The 20,480-nt window shown below is 43.2% G+C and overlaps 1 protein-coding gene across 5 annotated transcripts in view; it reads left to right on the plus strand.

Annotated features, from left to right (window-relative positions):
* The window catches only part of sipa1 (signal-induced proliferation-associated 1), a 35,059-nt gene that overhangs the window by 10,984 nt on the left and 3,595 nt on the right, over positions 1-20,480 (plus strand). For 3 of the 5 annotated variants that reach the window (XM_026181747.1, XM_026181745.1, XM_026181748.1), the window contains exons 2-14: positions 7,529-9,138; positions 9,771-9,895; positions 9,974-10,162; positions 11,574-11,748; positions 12,076-12,179; positions 13,111-13,268; positions 13,575-14,181; positions 14,267-14,541; positions 14,960-15,349; positions 16,966-17,092; positions 17,180-17,312; positions 18,215-18,313; positions 20,391-20,463. In XM_026181747.1, the coding sequence (XP_026037532.1) occupies positions 8,031-9,138; positions 9,771-9,895; positions 9,974-10,162; positions 11,574-11,748; positions 12,076-12,179; positions 13,111-13,268; positions 13,575-14,181; positions 14,267-14,541; positions 14,960-15,349; positions 16,966-17,092; positions 17,180-17,312; positions 18,215-18,313; positions 20,391-20,463 (3,563 nt within the window). In that variant the 5' untranslated portion in view covers positions 7,529-8,030. Of the gene's footprint in view, positions 1-113; positions 1,965-6,342; positions 6,839-7,528; positions 9,139-9,770; positions 9,896-9,973; positions 10,163-11,573; positions 11,749-12,075; positions 12,180-13,110; positions 13,269-13,574; positions 14,182-14,266; positions 14,542-14,959; positions 15,350-16,965; positions 17,093-17,179; positions 17,313-18,214; positions 18,314-20,390; positions 20,464-20,480 lie in introns of those variants that run through there. The other 2 variants (XM_026181749.1, XM_026181746.1) reach the window with 2 other exon arrangements.

The raw sequence follows: 20,480 nt of genomic DNA on the forward strand, positions 1-20,480 counted from the left end.
TGCAAAGACAGATAATACTTAAAGATTTTCACCCGGTCAGGTATGTTTAAAGAATAATTCTCTTTGAAGCATGAATGTCTGATGAAAGTTACAAACTGAAGTATATGTTTCTTCTTTTTCTTAAAAGAAAAAATCAGTTTCTCCCTTTAAATGTTTAACCTTCAGATATGACGAAGAGGTCGAGCCTCAGTGTTTGTGCCTCAGGTTTCCACTTCCCACTTGTAAGATGAGTGATGGACCGGGGCTCGCTTCTTTGTGATGCAAGTGAAGGCCTCAAACTCAGATTGAGATGAACACAGTTAAATGCTCCACTCTTCAGTACAACAGTTTCGCAGCATGAAAATTAGAATCCATACTAGTATGTGCAATAAAGCTCGAATGTGAAAGATAAGTTACGTTTTCAGAAGCTTATTTTATGACAGGAAGTCTGTTCACGTTCCCCTTTCGCTTAAAAGTTTCAGGTTTTAATTTTTGCGACGAAATCAAGAGCCATATATTGTCATGGCTTCTGATGCGGGAAGCATTACTTGGCATTAAAATAAACTGTTTTAGCATGCATAACACGGAGATCATTACCGTCCAGAGGCCGAGTTCTGAGATGCAGTATTAAACACTGCTGTCTGCATGTATTATTAAGTTTCTCAGGGATGGAGTCTGGCTCTTGCATCATGGGAGTATCTGCAGGAAAAAGCAGGCAGCAGCCTCCCAGTGATCTTAGCAGATGCAATGGAGTTTTAAAAAAAATATTGGAGAGCATGAGGTGCATGCCTGGGTTATACAACTGAATATATAACTAAATAGAAAAACAAAGAAACTGCAATCATTTTTATATATTATTTATATAGGACCAGTTCCAACCAGCAGTTTTGGATGATAGGCAGGAGAATGAAGCTGCTGTTTTCGCTAATTTGGGGTGACAGAGATCACGTGTGGGGAAAAGTCAATTTAAATGGCAACGCAACCAGATCACGAAGGTGTAAATCATGACCAAATCACATTCTGTGCTCTTTATTGATGCCATTTAATTCAAACAGTTGAAGTGGTTTGCGCTAGCCAGCCCAGACAGTTACGGGTCAAGTTTCTGGTAATGTGGTGGTCAAACTGTGGCTTGGAGAGCATCGGGGGAGGTCAAGCATAGTTTCCAGCAACTCCTGCGTCATCTGACGTAGGCTAATCTGTGGATGTAGGCGCGTTTGTGCATATTTGGAGTAGATAGCTGATGTGTCATGCTACATGCTATATCTTGAAAAGAAAGTTGAGCAGCATCTCCACGGACAGCGACTTGCTGTTTAACCTTATTGTGTTAGAATATGAACGACATCATAATGATGGCATCAGCTTTAGCCTTTTTCTAGTAGCAACAGCATTGTTAGGATATTGGATCCTCTAGTGCTAATAGATTTTAAACCAGCGAGATACAGAATCATCACATGCACATGCACATTTACAATCAATGTACAATCAGCTGTACTGAAAGCTTTTGAGAAAAGAGCTTCCCGTTACTGTTTATTGTCTCAAGCCTAATATCCTAAGTTATTTTTTATTGCACCCTCAGTCAGTCCTGCTATTATGAGATGATCCACTTATGGTCATATTAGAGTTTGGTTTAAGCCAGACTGATATTTGCTCATAAAATTGCTCAGCTTGGTAGATCTTGGGAAAACATTAAGCTGGTTTTCAATGATTTGTGCCGTAGCAGTTTATGTGCATGTAGCAACAAAACCCCAAAAACATTAAAAATGCAAATAATGGCTTCCTAAATATATTAAACAGAAACTTGAGGGGGCTGGGACAAAAACACCAGTTCCTCTTTGCTTTGTACTTTTTCACAAGGTATATGACGCACTTCTCTGTCGTGGTAACACACAGGACAGTTTCTCTTCAGTGACTTCAGAGAGAATATGTATTTTTGACACCAGTGTGGCTCTGTTGAAGATCTTGTTGAAGACGTTTTGTGTTCAAAGGTAAGAAAGGGACTGATTTGCTTTCAAACAGGAAAAAGAAGAAGAAAAATCGTGAGATTTTAAAATAGTGTTTTACGGGTTTGGAAAAATTGGGGGGAAAATGTAAACCTAGAAATTATTGGAAAAGTAACGCAGGTCAAGTTGATGAATACCCAGGTAACCGAGTGTGCATATCAGTTAAGAGCTGCTGGAAAAATAATTATATTGATATGTCTGAGGAGACTCACCTGCTCAATTAATGTTGATGCTTTTTGTCCGAACATCAGAACGTCAGACTCCGTTGAAGCTGTTGCTCTGATTGGGATATAACGTCTGGCTTCACGTGGAACACATATAAGGCACGGCTTGAGAAAGACCAGGACCTGGACTCAGGATGGATGAATCATCCGCTGTGTAGTAAAACACTTAGCAAAGAATTTGAGAGGCAGCTAAAAGGGCCAAGCCACAGAAATAATGGCTCTACTCCATCTCCCGTGGTCAGTGCTACCCTTTCACTCAGTGTCAAACCCAAAACACAGCACCCAAAACAGTCTCTGTTTTGGGTGCTGTGTCTATAAATTGCAGTTGCAGAGTTACTGTGGCTAATTATTCCTTTGACACATGTGAAGTCACCCCACTGCCTGGTGGTGGCTGAAACCCACAGTGAATCTACTGCTTCTTCAGGATTTAGACTTTGATTAGAGTTAGTTTCAGGCTTGCTTCACTACATACAGAGAGTCTGTCAAATAGACAGATTCATTACCCTTCTGGTATCTGGACTAATCATGGTTCCATGCATAGTCACCCCTAAAGGCTCATTCTGAACTGCTAAACACACCCATCATGCCTAGTAAACACCCGGGGTCAGGACAGTGCTAGCAGGTGACACAACTTTTATTATCTCATTGCAACATGGCCTCTGAAGCTCGTTAATCATTATTTTAATTGACATAAATAAGATTTTTTTTTTTTAATTTAAGATGCACTGTATTGACATGGATTGTGCATTCATGCATGGCCAGTTGTTTTGGCAAATGTATGGAAAAGGCAGGCTTTTTTTTTTTTTTTTGTAAAAGTGTATATCAGCAATGTTTAAAACATTGCTCTTTTGCATGAAAGAAACTCTGTACATTTCCCTCAGATGTAGAAAATACACCCGTGTGAAGATGCGAATCAACCAAATCGGCCAAGTTCGGTGCCATTTTTTTTAAAGCTGCTTCCAGTTCAGTTCTGTCTGATTATGATAGCAAAACGTTGCAAAAGCAGAACACAGATGTCTGCTTATGATCAGTTTCAGGTACTCCAGGACAATGGGAACCTATGAGGAACTACAGTAATCATTTGGAGAAGCACCTATAAATATCCTAAAGATGAGCTTTGGGAACGCCCATTTAATATTTCTGGTTTCATGTAAAAAAAAAATATGAGAACTAATTTGTGGTAAATGAGCTGTGACATGTATTTGGTACAGAGGTGCACCGCATATGTGTAAAGTAAGTTATTGTAATCCTAATAATCATTTAACAGCAATTTAACAAGGTCACCACTGCGCGCGTGTGTTCGTATTTATGGCAGATGTTAAGCAGCTGGCGCACTGTGGAAAACAGTCACACATTGTGATGTGTTTGCAGATTGAGTGCTACCGTAATATTTTGTAATGTTGTTAGATTTTGTCAAAGCTGGAGCATCGAGACAAATTGTCGGATGCACAGATGTGTTTTGTTGCAGTGCAAACTGTCGCTTTTGTAATCCCGCGGCCATCACTCTGATACACGTCTATGTATGCGACACCTACTGTATATAATGTCTGTTACTAACTTTCATTCTTAAAAACTGAGAAATATGAATCCCATCAGTCACAAATATGTTTTGATTTTATGAAAGGAAGTCGCAGCATGACAGCGTCCACCTTGTTTTCCTCGTAAATAAATAAATTAAATAAATAAAAAATTTTTTTTATTTATATAGCTTTCTAGACAGAATCAGAAAGTGCTGCACATAAGATAACAAATAATAAAAGGGTAAAACAGACGATATAAAACAGGCAGAAATTGAACCAAAAACAGTTTTAAAAAGGTGAGTTTTGAGTTGTTTTTTAAAAACAACCACCAAGTTCTTAATGTATGAGGGAGAGAGTTCCACAGTCTCGGGGCCACAGTGGCAAAAGCTCTGTCACCCTTAGTTCTCATCGTGGTCTGTTTTAGAGCAAGTAAGCCCTGATCAGATGACGTCAGGGACCTGCTGGGGACATAGGGCTGTAGCAGATCGTAGATGTAGGGAGGTGCCAATCCATGCAAGGCTCTAAATGTCAAGACCAGGATCTTAAAATGTACTCAATTCAACAGGAAGCCAGTGTAGCTGAAATAGCAATGGTGTCACATGTGAATACTTGGAGGTTGTCTTGTTCTTATAGTTTACCATACATTATGAACATGAGCGTCACCAGTTGCGGGCTTGTTTGACAAAAGTGGAGCTATTTCGGTAAACAGGGTTGTTCTAAAGCTTCGGTGGACTACATGCCACATAGAGAGGGTGGCACCAGGCAGGTTGCTATGGAAACAAGGACTGATTCATGGTTTGAGGTCCCGAGAAGCTCAGGAACATGTGAATTTTTACAAAGGGCCGACTGATAAGTGTCCAAGTTCAACCAGCACTGTGTGTTGGTGGAGAGAAGGAGTGCTTCTGGTGGACCTCAGGCATTCAGATTGTTGTTGGAACAACATGAAAGCAATCTGCGATTTTTTTTAAATCTTTTTTTTCCAAAAACAACCTGCTGCCAATAATCTACACCCCCACTCTGAGACAGTGGAGAGAATTGATTGCTCACACTTTTTCAAAGCATTGTGAAGCATGCAGATGACGCTGCATGTAATGATTGCAGATAGGCATAGACGCAGATCATTTGTGCACACATAGGTGTTGAACATCTGAAAGTTTCCAGGAGGGAACATGAGCAGGGTTTTAATGTCAGAAGCTGCAGCACTCCACACACACAGAGGCAAGCAAAGCGGTTAACTGGTGCTCATTGTCAGATCAGGAGTCTCGCATGAAAGAGAGGAGTATGGGAGCTTACTGGGGGCCTAATTAAAACAATACTAAAATACTAAAATACAGTGCAAGCAATATCCACCTTTCACAATTTCAAAACAGAAAGTAAAACAGCATTTAACAGTTCATTTACATAGATTGAATAAGCTCTGCGGTAGATGAAATTCAAATGGAGCAAAAAACCCCTTATGTAATGCAGCTACACTAAAACATCAGCAGGCGCATTTGATGTCAGTGTTTTTAAGTTCAAAATTAAAACACGAGGACAGCTCGTGGCTGTTGTTTTCCAAAGGAACAGTGCACTCAACAGAGAACGATATTGAGTGAACAGCACTTGTGAAAATTCAGGAATTGCATTTTAATTTTTCAGTATTAGATTAAGATCGTCGCGTTAATTAAGTCCGCTCTGGGCTTCCACGGGAAACCCCGACTTAATCAGAGGTGCTAAAAATGAGAAGACTTTTGCCCCTAATTCAGTACTTCACCGTGCTTTCTCTTTCCCATTCCAGGCATGCAAAATAAGCGTCTTCACTCGAGTTCAGACAGATATGAAAGTAATATTATATTTACACATAGTTACACATATTACTCATTCACACAGCGTATCTGTAACACTGTTACAGATAGTAGCCAGCCGTAAGGATAAACATTTACGTACACGCAGAGCCTCGAGGTACCACGAAGAATGCTGAGGTCACGTCCTTGGCTTGTTTCTACAAAGTTTGGGGATTAAATAACCTGAGGAGAAATTTACACTTAGAGTGTTTACAGATGGTGATTGCTTTTAGGTTGGATTAGAAACTTGAGGATATTCCAACTAAATATACTTAAGTTAATGCTGAAAACACAGCATGTTTGTCTGAAGTAGTCATCGAGAGGTGTGCACACAACGCAGATTCAATTTTTATCAGTAAGAAATCACAAAACAGCTTCTGAAAATCTATGGCAGCTTGTATTATTAGTGTATTATTAGTTTATAACACAGTTCAGATCAATGATAACATGTCTATAAAAGCATATTGTCAGAATAATGGAAAAATAGGCACTGAAGGCAATGTTGAATGTGTTCCAATGAATGCTTTGTTAGAATAAACAATAATAGAGAAGTCTAATAATCATTGTTTCCCCTTTTTCAAATCTAGACACAATCTCCTTTAGAGAGAACTTCCTGCTCACAGTGCTCATATCGATGATATAAGCTGACCTTCACGTTCATTAGCATATCTTGACACGCGAGCAAATGAACAAATAAATTTGATCCTTATTCAACGTTTGCTTTTTTTTTAAAATGCATTTTTAGCGCCAACGTTTAAACTGCACGTTGATATTTTCTCTTTGGGTGAAAAAAATCAAGCGAACGTGAGCAGCAGCAAGGAGGGGAAACCAAGATTTCTTGTGACTTCCTCACTATTTGGCATATTTTTGTGTTGTGTGTGTTTGTGTGTACTTGTATTGTGCATGTTGTGGGGACCTAAAATAGTTTACACAATCACGCTGTGGGGACTCGACCCCTTTTTCGGGGACAAAATAAAAACCTCTAGGGGGGCCGGGGTTAATGCAAGTAGCGGTTGGCGTTAGAGTTGGGAGAAGGAAATGAATGTAAGTCAGTGTGATGTGAATGTGTGTGCGCTCTGCACCGCTGCACCTGCTCTTTAGGCTGCAAGCTCGATAGAGGAGATGGGTGCTTTAAAAAAAACTAGACAGGAAGAAGCTTCGTACCTTATTGAGAGCGACAAAAAGGTTTCAGCTTGAGTTGATTGACGTCAGTTTGGTCCAAAACAGGGTGCGAGCAACAAACGATGACACAAACAGGCTGATCTGTACCTAGGACAGAATCCTCTTTGACGGTAAGTCGGCTTTGTTGAAACAAAAAAAAGATGAATTCTTTTAGGGCTTAAAAACAGGGAAGCACTCTGCTTCATTGTCGTTTTCTCAAACCCTCTTGACTTTCAATGACTCTCAAAATAGTGAAAGTAATATCTGTCGCAAAACACGGCATTTGCAGTTATTTAAAATGCTTTTTGTTGTCCATACTGACGTATTTGTTTGAATACTGGCGCGGGAGTGAACTACAAAACTGTTTGGTGGTGTGCGAATGCACAGTGTCGGGGTGGAGGGGAGGTAAGAGACACGGCGTACACTTATTTCGCTTGTATGCTGGCACATTGTCAGTAAGCCAGGAAGGACCCTCCCCTGTGTTAATACTGTCTATTGTGAGCGTGTGCGGGGTGGATGTGGTGAGTATTAAGTTTGCTATGGAACTATTTAGGGAAACTTTGGAACGGAAAGTGTCTAAAGGAAAGAATAATAATGAGGGAAAACAGAAAACAGAGGTACAAGGCATTACTCAACAATAAAACACACGTCAGACCTGCTTACTGCCTTATTGTTGCAATTCAGTACTTGTTTATCAAATCTTTTTCTGGTGAACTGCTACGGGCTGAATATAAAGCTGTTGATTGAGATTATATCAGTGTGGGTAAAATGTGACGATGGGGTCCAAACTTATATTTTTCTTCCTCTTCTTTTCTGTACAGGTTGCCGGTGGATAAGACCGAAAGAGAGGCCACAGGCACTGAAAGCGTGCACACGGAAGGACGCTGTGTTGATACATAAGGAGCCTCTCTTAATCAGAGGACACAGAGTCAGGCTCCAGTGATGATCCTCACATCCTTTACAGGAAGGAGCACCCCGCAACTGGAGTACCACCTAAACACACATCTGCACACCTGGATGGACCGCTGCAGAAAACAGGAGCACTTTTTCGCGTGTCCTCATCTTCCACACTTGGGAACGTATTGACAGAGTGCAGTGTCTCACACAGCATCTGTGAGAGCCTGAGAGTGGAGAAGAAGGTCAGCCTTCGTAAGTGGTGTGAATGAGGACTGAGTTTGCTGCTTTCGCTCAGTGTTCCCATTTCACACCAGCGCCATAGAGACCGGGACAACAATTTAACTGGGAGGGTGGGGTTAGCGGGAAGCCCTGGAGCAGAGTGGAGAAAATACCGCTGGACTGGAGTTGGTTTGTCAGGTGGACACCATGCAGTCAGACGACCTCTTCATTCGCAAGTTTCGCCGTCAGAATCAGCGGCCGCCTATCGCAGCAGTCAACTTTGACCCCAAGAGGGAAACGGGTGTAGTGGAGTGGCCGCCAAGAAGGGACGGCGATGGGGCCGAAGCGGACAGCCTCACCCCGAGCCGCGCCGGGTTGACCCTGCGGTCCATGGGCCGGGGGCACATCATGCAGAGAAGTAACAGCGATGTCACACTTGGGGACTTGGACTCCTCTGGGAAGGCGGGGGGGAAAACAGCGCGAGCGGTTGGTGAGAAGGTGGATGCTGGGGTTCAGGGAGACACAGGTGTGCTGTTACACAGGGAGTACGGCAGCCTGTCATCACTCGAGAGACAGACTCAAGCCCAGGAGCCAAGAGCAGACGACCAGGGACCCCTGAGTCCAAGTGCCCTCCGCTTCAAAGACCCTTTCCTGCTTTTAGGGCTGCAGGGACACCCTCCAGAACCCGATGGATACTTTCGAGGTGTTTGCACGGTGGATGGCCCAAAACCCGTTAAGCCACCAAAGCCTGAAGGTCTTAGCAAAAAGTCTAAACCCACGACCTCTCAGGTCCCTCAACCAGTTCCATATGACAACATCGGGGGCGGAGCCTGGGTGAGGAGCTTTGCTCACTATGACGTGCAGAGCATCCTGTTTGACCTAACCGAGGTAGCCACAAACAGAGACAGCATTGGACGGAAAAAGAATATCACCTCAGGGGCTTCAGCTGCCTCCCAGCCCCGTCCCCTCTCCCTGTCCACCCCATCCTCCCCTGCGCAGGGCGGGGGTGGTAGCACAGGGAACGCAGAAGACAACGAACAGTCAATGATGCTAGATGAAGGTGATGGCAACGATAACGAGCTCCTCCTCAGCTGCCCCCACTTCCGCAACGAGACTGGAGGAGAGGAGCAGGCGGGCCTGGGTCGATCCCAGGGAAGGAAGGGACTCTGGTCTAGCCTTCGCATCCCCAACGATGCAGTTTCGGTCCTGGAAGAGCCCAGAGAGAGCAATGTGCAGCAGCAGGGCAAGAGCAACTACTTCATAGAGCATGCTGATCTGGGAGCCCATTACTATCGCAAGTATTTCTACATGAAAGGTACGTGGCACAGTGTCAAAGGATTACGATCAATTACTTTTCAGCTGTTCCCTGTTAAGTCTAACACTCACCAAGATTTAGGAATTTTCCCGTCCTTTATAGGCCATGTGAAATTCATTCAGTCACTTTTTTATGCTTTTTATTTTAATTTAGCCTTTCCTTGTGAGTGTTTATTTATATGAGTGTTTACTGTGTGTGTTGTGAGTAATAAAGGGTCAAGAGCCTTCAGTTTCCCTTCAGTGCTGTAGGTAGGAGTAATTGCACCTGAGTCACTTTATTTTCAGCAACTGTTGAGTTCGCCATCATATTGCCTTGATATGAAGAGGTAGAGTCTTCTGCTTAGAGAGGTGGTTTAAAGTAAATATTAGTCACTTTGAGATTGTTTTTTTAATAGATGAAATAGATGAAAATTAAAATGCAAAATAGAGTTATGGTTTTGAACCTCTTTCTTTTACATTTTACATTATGTTGCCATTTTTGGTCCTCCATATAAATCCCCCTCACCTCCCCTCTGTTATAATTTTTGTACAGGTCCTTATAAGCCTTATAGGTGCTCTGATAGTTGTTTGACCCACTGTGGGTCTTCCGGTCTCGTTCCTCTCAGTATTTATTTGTCTGTCCTGCCGTCGCAGAACATCAGAATTTTTTTGGAATTGACGAACGCCTCGGGCCGGTGGCCATCAGCTTCCGTCGAGAGGAGAAAGAAGGATCCAGCGGCGCTCAGAACAACTGTAGAATCATATTTCGCACCACAGAGGTAAAAGCAGCGCGCTTCTCCTGTCCTGTGTGTAAAATTGATTCGACCGGATGTGTTGAGTGTGAATCCCGTCCGCAGATGAAGACTCTGCGAGGTTCCATCCTGGAGGAGTCGGTGCCCTCTGCGGCTCGACACACGACCCCCAGAGGCTTGACTCCCAAGAGGCTGTTGGAGTTCATCATGCCTGAGCTGAACCAGCACTGCCTTCGCTTGGCCTCAAACTCCCCCAAGGTGCGGGACACCCTGCTCAAACTGGATGAACAGGGGGTGAGTAACGCGACACCGGTGATACTGAAGACTGCTGCATGTGTCGGGCAGAAAACTGTAAATTGTGTCAAACGGCATCAGATAGGGTTTGTGTATTTTTCTCCACTTTATGTTAAAAGCCTACAACTGCTGTCCAAGAGGTCATTTAACCCAGTTATTACATTTGCTTCTATTCCATTAGAACTGGAGCTGTAAGCTAATTGTTTTCAAGTTGATTATGTGCTGCAGAAAGAGTAAAAAGCAAAAAGCTCTCACTTTATTGTTTTTCTCCTGTATTGTTTGACTTGGAGCCTTTGCTTTTTCTTCTGTATTTATCGCAAATATTATTGACTGAGTAAGATTCATTCAAATTTCAATTTGTTTTTAATTAACACTTCATATTTTGTCGTGATTAAAAATTTTAACATTTGTTTGTCACGCATCCTGAGCCCAAAACATTTAGTGTCCCAATTTGTTTGAAAAACACTCAAAAGAAACAAATTATGAGATTTAAATAATGAAATCAAAAGGTACTAATGAATATAAAAATGCACCAAACATTTAATTAGTGAGATGCAAAATATTTTTTGCTGATTACCCAACATTGAAGTCGTTTTTTTAAAACCCATATTTCTTTATTTCTATTGACTTTTTTGACATTGCAGAACCTGCCAAATGCTGAAGCTCCTTCATTATCCTGTAGGTGCTCTCTAGCCCACATCTGAAGTTATATATTCAATTTAATTCAATTTAATGTTATTTTATTTACATGTTGCCAAATCACAACAACACTTGTCCCCTCACGATGCTTTATACTGTAAGGGATAAGCATCGGCGTAACTTTGTGGGGGGTCTAAAATAAATAAATAAATCTGTGTAAATTCCACGATGACTAAACATGCAACTATTTTGCTGGTAATACCTGAAATAAAGAAAGAAAATCAATAGCCTATTTATGCAAGATAATTCATAATATTACGCCCCTGGGTATAAAGCTCTACAACAGTAGAGATAAAAAAAAAAACACATTTAGACGAACCTCTATAACCAAATATTTTAGTGACAGTGGGAAGGAAAACTTCCAGTACATCAGGATAGCCATTAGCTGCGACCAGTTGGAGGTGATGGGAGGAAGAAAGGACAAAAGACGTGCTGTGGAAGAGCGAGTTTAATAAAAACTAATGATTAAAGGCAGAGTGGCGTATAGACACAAAGTGATCTGGGTGGAAAGTGTAAAACTGCAAGAAATGACCAGTTAAAAAAAGTCTTGGGAGCTGTGATGAGTTTGATTATGTTTACATTCAGTAATACCCAACTCCCTTGCCTTTTCCTGTAAAGTAAAATATCAAATAAAGGCTAGAAATGAGAGTTCTCACTCTAACTCTGTATATTTTTCAGTGCTCAATAACTTTTGTGCCTCTCTATCTTCCAGCTGAATTTTCAGCGAAAGGTTGGGATAATGTACTGCCGGGCCGGGCAGAGCTCAGAGGAAGACATGTACAACAACGAGAGCTCCGGGCCGGCATTTGAGAAGTTTCTGGATCTGCTCGGGGAACGGGTGCGACTGAAGGGCTGGGAAAAATACCGAGCTCAGCTGGACAACAAGAGTGAGCTACAGACACTTCATTTACACCCACATCTATTGGCTACATCTCACCTTGTCGCAGTACGATTATCCGAAGGGCATCAGTGCACCACAGAAAGCCGAAGATAACTCCTATCTAGCCACATGTAATCTGAGTAATGCCTGCAAAATAGCATAGTCACTGCTGATTATCTCTGAGCTGTTTTCCCTTGAGTGAGCAGCGGAGAACAGCGAACGGGACACATTTCATCCCGGCTGTGACAGCCTGAGTTTAGTGTTTCCTTCAGAGACGTTGACTGATTCTGCTAAATCTCTACCTGTCTGTCTCTTTCTCTGCGTACCTGTGCAGCCGACTCAACTGGGACACATTCGCTCTACACGCGCTACCAGGACTACGAGATTATGTTTCATGTGTCCACCATGCTGCCCTACACAGCCAACAACACACAGCAGGTAACAGCAGCCACAACCTAACGGGCCCGTGACACATGGTTTCCTTTTCCTGCTCTTTGTGTATCACAACACAATTCCACAGAATTGCAGTCTTCCTTCAGCCTTTGTTCAGTATTCTTCAAAAGACCGAATGAGCCACGATTTTCATTACGTAGCTCTCTGCGTACCGTCGTGCTTTAGTAAAAGCTGCAGAAAAAGCCTCTGCGCTCCACAACAAGCATGACATAAAAATCCTGCCCCCCAGTGTTCACTCCCACCATGAAGGTATTCACTGCTGCCTCGCAGGCCGTCTTCTGTTCATCCGGCTGTCGTGTTTTAACGTGCCGTCTAGGGTTTAAGCCTGTTTGATGTCATTTGCAAAGAAACTGGACATTGCATGTTAATATAGATTAAAGATTTTACATGGCAGTGATGGGGCACTGCATTGCCTCTTTAATCTGCAGCCTCTGCAGCAGCAGCAGCGGTTTAGGCTCCGGTAGCTTCGGTGCAATAATCTACAGCCAAGCCTGCGTTTATATCTTGGGTTTTTGTAATCTATTTTTATATGTTTGTCTATGAAGAAAAGCGATTTAAATCACAACAAATCTCCCAAAGTATGATTAATGAAGTTCAGATGAAAAGACGCAGGAGTATTTACAACTTATTTAGTTTATTTATTCTAATAAACATGATTAATTGTCATTGTTTTGTTCACGTTTAATGCATGTACAGAGCATTAAAACGGAAGAAGTCATGAGTAAATGGGCCGATTGGTAAAACACGATCGTTGTTATGATGAACTCGCTTATTTCATTTGTAGGCCTGTCTTGAAGCATTATCTGTCTGCTCTTCCCTTAAATGTTTTTGTTTGGTAGGTAACTGTTCTCAGGTTTAATTAGCTGCAATGGCCTCTGGTTTAATTAATGTCTGTGTTTCTGTTTGGTCTCATCAGTTGCTGCGGAAGCGCCACATCGGTAACGACATTGTGACGATCGTGTTTCAGGAGCCGGGCGCTATGCCCTTTACTCCGAAGTCCATCCGCTCCCATTTCCAGCACGTCTTCATCATCGTGCAAGTTCACGAGCCCTGCACCGAGAACACCTACTACAGGTCTGACTCCATCATTCTCAGGGGTTTAACGAGAATTTGTACATTTTTTTAGCAGCTAAAATTAAAAAAGCACTTAGGAAAAGGAAATCAGGGATTTGGGTTCTTTGTGTGAGAAGTGGCAGATTTAAGTAAGCTATAAGGATTTTTAGTCGATCTAAAAAAAAATTTTTTAAAAACTGCGGGTGTTAGAGTCACATCCTGGTATTTGCGTGTGCTCTGTCGCAACAACACTCCAAAACAAAACAAGACATAGATTGAATGTTCCTGCTGCACCCTCTCCTCACTCCTCATTTCTCTTCCTCTCAGGGTGGCTGTGACACGCTCTAAAGACATCCCATTATTCGGGCCTCTGTTCCCCAAAGGTGCCCGATTCCCTCGCTCGGCCGCCTTTAGAGACTTCCTCCTGGCGAAGGCGGTCAACGCTGAAAATGCTGCAGAGAAGTCAGAGAAGTTCCGCTCCATGGCCACCCGCACGCGTCAGGAATACCTGAAGGACCTGGCGGAAAACTACGTAACCACCACGCCCATAGACTCCTCCACTAAGTTCCCCCTGCTCTCCCTTGGCGGAAAGCGCAAAGACAAGATGAAGGGCGCCAAAGGGGCCGAGCTGCACAGCAATGGGGCCCTTGTGTGGGCGGTGATGGTGAACAGCATAGATGAATGGGAAGCCGGAGAGCACAAGCTCCCCTGTTTGCTCGCCGTGTCGACCGAGTCGGTGGTGCTCATCGAGAGGTACTCGCGCAAGGTGGTGTTCAACTGCTCCTGTCGCGATGTCATTGGCTGGAAGGCGGTGACAGAGCCCAAAGACGGGGGGCCCTGCTTAGATATCTTCTACGAGCGCGGGGAGTCGGTGTCGATCAGCATGATGGAGAACCAGGCAGAAGACATACGAGAGGTGGTGCAGAGGCTTGAGGTGGGTGACTGTGAACCAAATCGAAATTTCTGCGTGACTATTTTACGTCTTTTTCATTCCTTCACCCGAATCTGCTCTTCTGCAGCTGGTTACGCGGGGCTGCGAGGCGCTGGAGGTCACACCCCTGCGCGACGGAGTGGGGCAGCCCGGCTTCCTGATGAACGAGGAGGGCTTTGTGACGGAGCTGCAGCGGTTTTGCTACGCTGAGAGCGGAGGCCTGCAGCTGTGGGCTCGCGTGGTGAGGCTCTGCGGGCACTCGCTGGTTCATCTGAGCCTCGACGAGAGGACCAGGCTGCTCCGCACCGCCCACAAGATCCACATCACCGTCATCCCACCGGACGAGAACGGCAAGCCTCGCAGGTGGGGACGAGAAGGGAGTCGTGGGTATTGAACAGGGCTTGTGGGACAGGTCAGATCGGAACAACACAAGAGCTACTCGCCTCTCACTCTTTAGTGGGTTACAGCCTGCAGTCAGTGTCACACCAGCTGACTAGAAGCAAGTCAATCCCTTTAATGATCTTTAATCACACTGTCACATGCTGCACTGCTGCTACCACCACCTTTCCATTCAGATCAGAGGCAGGACAGAAGCAGCTGTGGAGGGGACTGTTTAGATAAATGTAACCGATGCTCAAAATTCTTCTTTCGTTACAACAAAGCGCAAAGTCTCACAAAGACGTCAACGATATTTTTCCTCCCATCTCATCTTAGTTTCAGCTTAGTTAGCTTTTTTAAATTAATTTGTGTGTGTGATGTTTTTTTCCTCCATGTTCTGCAGGAGTTTCTCTGAGCTGTATCTGAAAGCCATCAAGGATGCAGAGTGCAAGCCCGGTGAGAATCAGTCAGGAGAGGCCTGGGTGCTGGACGAAAGGGAGGAAGAGGAGGAGGCAAAAAAAGAGGATGATGATGTGAAGACGGGCGGGGTCGAGGAGCCGGACACAAAGGAGGCGCAGGCGGAGACCGACGAAGGCGAAGAGCAGCTCTGCGATAAAGTGGAGAGCGAGCGCAATCCGTACTCGCTCCTCACAATGCCCAGCTTACCTTTGTTACGAGCCACATCTCTGCAGGACCAGCCGGCCAATCAGGGCCAGGAGGGCAGCGCTTCGCAGCTCCCGCGCAGCTACTCTCTGGAAAAACAGCTGTCCTACAGCGACACTTGCGACGCGGGGTGAGTGCGACTAAAACTTATAGAGGTGTTCTTTGAAGTGTTACGGCGGCGTCATGAAGAAACACAAGAAATGAAAATCAAGGAAAAAAAGAGAAGCTAGATTTTATAGAGGCTATTTAAATGCATCTGCTGATGATGCAAAATCTCCGTCACTTTGTTTTTATGTCACTTTTCTGGTTCAGAAGTTGAGGCACGGACTGATTTTATCTTCAGGGAATTTAGCGCCTCCACTTTTAAATGTTTGACATTGTATACTCACTTTGATGTTCCTGTTCAAATTGCTTTTTTAACTTTATTTTCTCTCATGTAGAAAGTGTAGTGTAGTAAACTGACACTAGGATATAATACTCAAAAAAATGAACGCAAATCGGATCTTGATGAATGAAAAGGACGTAACAGCAGTCAGCAGAAATCAATATTGTGCTTCAAAATTCAAATTGTTCAAGAGCTCCCTTCAATTTCGAGCGATATGTTTTAGTCTTTATTTATGTTTCACTTCTACTTGACTACATTTCAGAGGAAAACACTGTATTTCAGTCCCAGTGTCAGCTGGGATAAGCTCACTCCCACTGTTATTCTTTAGGGCGGATGGATACTGTGGTGCTCGTGCTTGTTCTTTTATCCATTATAGTCACTATAGTTTCTTTCTGAACAAATGAAGCGTTGTTAAAAAATATTAATGACAAACAGTTTAGGTTAAACCTGAAGAAGGATTTCTGATCTCCTCAGAATAAACAGAAGTTTGATGATATCAGTCGGAGATCTCTAACTAGGAACAATATTTTCACAATATTCTGTTCTTGCAAATAAACGATTAAGGGGGTTGATAACAGAAAGGAGCAGTTTCATCAGCGTGTATCATGGTTAAAAACTACTCAAGCAACGACAAGCCGTAAATACTGCTGATGATAGTATAGCACATTTAACATCCCCACAGTCATAGAGCTAACTTTTGATAATATAATCCCTTTTTCCTGATTTAATATGAACTGAAATTGAAGACTCTTTCCACCGCTTGCTTTTCTAATTGTCATGAAGCAGGTTGACTGGCCAAGCAGTTGATCTCCTGCTAGTGATTTTTCTTAATGAAAAGCAAAACAAAAACATCTTCAAGAACCATACAAACAAGTCAAGAATGATAGCCATGAAGCAAGCTTGCTTTCAATTCAGAGGTTACTTACATAATGATCTGCACTGTGCACTCTTTCCTCATTTTCTTGAGTATCAAAGGCCCGTCCGCATCTGTCTCGGGTAAATCCCTTTAACCACACTGGTCAGCTTGAGGAAAACGCTGTGCATAAAGGAAATATTCATGAGGATAATATTAAATTCTGCTGCTCGCTAAATCGAATTTGACTTCTTTTTATCGTCACACAAAGTAGTACTGAGAAATTAGACTGGACGGCATCACGTGATATATTTGACAGATAATTCTGCGAGTGCGCCACAGTAAATGTGAATCAGGCTCAAATCTGAGCCATCCTGGAGATTACTTCTCTGGTTTCTGTTTTGACCTTTAGATTGGTTTAAAAAAATAAAGCCTCAACATCCAATTTTCATTGGGTTTTTTGGGGTTATTTTTTCAACACCCTCTTTCCCTCCGCCCCGGTGTGCAGGCACGTGTATGACAACGTGGGGTTGAAGGTTGAACACCACATCTATGAGAACATCGGGGAGCTGAGGGATGCCACACCTGATCTGATCCTGGAAGTCAAACCGAAGGTTCCCCTCGGCGACGAGCAGGTGAAAAAACAGCGCGCCGCAGCACCTCTCCGTCTCCTTTCCGACACCGTTGTCTCTCCTTCATCTCAAACTCTGTCTTGTCTTCAGTTCATGGGAGCCGAGTTTGGCGATGACAAAGCCTCGGCGAGTGACTCCTCTCTCTCGTCTTTGCGGCTGTCAAGTGTGGACCGAGCTGAAAGAAATTCACGAGCCCTGAGTCTTCATAACTCCATCACCAAGAGTAAGTGCATGCTTATTTAGAGCCTCATTGTATGTGCATAACAAAATCTAAAAGGGAAAATCTCATTCAGACAGAACAGCAGACACAGCCGCAGCTTAAATGAAGCCGAAATACAACAATTACACATGTTTGCGAATCATCTCTGCCTGATTTAACCTCAAATTCCTTTTTCCAGATTTCCTCTGCCTTAAAATCCTCTCTTCATTATCCTCCCTTTAGTCCCCACTGCATCCCCTTTGTTCCTCCTCTTTCATCCACGCTGCCCCCTATTCCGCTAATCTAATATCATCCCTGCTCCGCTGCCACCCCCTGCCAAGGCTGGGATAAAAGGGGGACAGATGGGTAGTGGGAGGGGTGGAGTTTTAGGCAGCCCCAATTCAAGGAACCCCTCTTACACCATCTGCTCTGCCTCCACTGAGACTATGAGACTCATCATTTAACTGCTGTAAGAGCACACTTCCTCATCCTCTCATCATCAGAGTCTTCTGATATTTTTTTTTCAGGGGGATGCAGGGTTCTCTCATTGAAATTTAGCTTCAAAATATGTCTTAAACCAGTACTTTTCACTACCTTCAATGTCATTAAAACCCTTATATTCACAAAAATTCACCAAAACTATTAAAATGTTAAAGCTCCCTGTCTTGCACCGTAACTCTCATGTACTATATTTTGATCGCGTGCTCCTATAAATTTCATCTTAGTTGGTCTGACATGGCCAAGCCGGCACATCAGCTCATCTGTGCTCTAAAATCTGACCAGCAGTAACACAGCAGCACCCCCAGGTGGGGACTCTTTGCTATTGCAGAACCAGAAGGAATCAGCTGCTTCACACATCCCAGTCCTCTTGCGCTGTTACCTATAATCTTAGGCATGTTTAGTGAACTTTTTCCTCTGTGTTACAGTTCTCTCGGAGACAACAGATTCGACTGAGGAGGAGTGGCAGTCGATTTCTGACCTGGCCACAGCCTGCCGCAACATCCTGGAGGCTTTGTCACGAGAGGGTGAGGAACTGTTTATATATACTTGATAAATGTGGATTAGACTGTAAATAATGCATCAAGCTCCTAAAATGTTCTGCACAATCACAGGAAAATAGACTCACTTTACTGTAAGTAAATAACTGTAACATTGCCTTAATTAGCTACCCATTATGCGCTATAACTAAAAGCATCCTGGATGAATGCCACTTGGCCTGCACCTCCACCCCATCAAACACCTTTGGGACCACTTAGAAAGACTAAACTTTAAGCCCAGCCGAACTTCGACATCTGGCCTCGCTAATACTGCATAGAAACAAACCTCTGCGGCCAGAATTAAGATGCTGGAAACTCTTTTTAGAAGAGCAAGGGCTCCTGTAAGAAACAGATCCGGAATAGATGTTTAAATGAGTGATCTAGTTGTTTGTCCTTTGGCCACATAGCATAAGGGTTCCCAGATTGACTGCTCAGGTGCACTGTTGTTGCACCACCTTAACAAATAGAATAAAAAATAACTGGAAGTAAAGAGTATTGCAAATGCTACCTGTCTGCCGGACATGTCAACAGCCCTCAGCCTGCGGGCATCATTTGTTGGGAACAGTTAGCTAATGCGAGCATGGTGCCAAGCAAGCAATGCATCAAATGAGCAGTCACAACAGTTTTCGTGTGTAGCATGTCAGAAATGTTGGTGTGTTCTTTGGTGTGTTTGGGCACAAAAAGTTGCATGTTGTATAAAAGTGTTGTAAAAAGGGGGGCATGCAGTCGTCTGAAAAACTAAGAACATCCCTGATTCTGTAGCTTGTAGATCCACGATTAGCAGCAATAACTTGAAGTAATTGGTTACTGTGTGACATTATTTGTCTCACACATTATTGTGGAGGATTTTTGCCCACTCTTCTTTACATGTTGCTTCAGTTCATTGAGGTTTGCGGGCATTTCTTTATGCACAGCATTAATAGGTTCCCACCACAGCTTTCAGTCAGGTTGAGGTCTGGACTTATTGCAACACCCCGAGTTTTTTCATTTTCAGCCATTTTTTTGCAGATGTGCTGCTGTGCTTAGGATCATTGTCCTGTTGCAAAATACAAGCTTTAGCTGTGGACAGATGGCCTCACATTTGACTCTAGAAATGTTCACGGTCGACTTGATGAGTGCAAAGTCCTGTGGCTGCAAAACAAGCTCAAAGCATCACCCCTCCACCACCGTGCGGGACAGCTGGTATGAGGCGATTTGGCCAAATATGGCATCAGGCATTAAATGCCAAACATCTAGTCCAAAGACATTGTTCCACAAGTTTTTGTGTAAGAGGTTTTCTCCTGGCAAACCTTCCAAATAAGTCGTACTTTTTTAGTGTTTTTCTTACCATACATGACCTTTAACACATGATCCCCACGTTGGTGTCGTCCCCACATCATCATTATACTGTTGGTCCAGGATCAACATCCCAATTGACCAGTGAGCCTATCTGAGATTTTATTTACCATTAGTCAAGCAGTTAGCTAACACTTTTCTGAAAACCAACATGAGTAACCTTAATTTGGCTAACAGCAAACCTAAATTGATTATATAGTTGTTATTAATATTGTTATTAATAACTGTATGAATTAATTTAGAATGCTTGAGGTAGAAGAAGAAGAAGATGATTCCAGACGAGAGTTTTATATAAAAACAAAGGTGTTTGGGTTTTTTTTCCACATTACAAAGAAATGACATCACAACAACGTGATTGGTCGGTTGCAATCTTAACATTATTATGATTAGCACCTACACCAACTTTAACATTTAAGCTGCTAACTGAATGTGAAGGTGCAGGTGTAGGTGCAGGAAACTACCAAAACTTCTGCTTTTATAGAGGTGATCACACCTGCTGATGGACAATTAACCAAGTGCAACTGATTAGCAGGATCTGACTCCTACTTACCCTCTTAATTCTTATAAACGCAGTGAGAGCGTACTTAGCTTGTCACAGGAGTGCATAGAGTCAAAACATCTTTATTGACTTCATCAACTTTCACATCTCTGTCTCATCACATTTTATTTAATTTACTGTATATATCACTTATGATCATTATAATAATGTGAATAATGTTCCTTATCGCAGACCGCAAAGCCGGAGACCCCTCCCAAGCAGGCGCTGATCAAACTGACGGCAAGCCAAAAGAATCAAAGGAGAGGTGGGTTGCTATAAAGT

This window comes from Astatotilapia calliptera, chromosome 10, assembly GCF_900246225.1.
Source record: "Astatotilapia calliptera chromosome 10, fAstCal1.2, whole genome shotgun sequence".
Classification (NCBI taxonomy): domain Eukaryota; kingdom Metazoa; phylum Chordata; class Actinopteri; order Cichliformes; family Cichlidae; genus Astatotilapia; species Astatotilapia calliptera.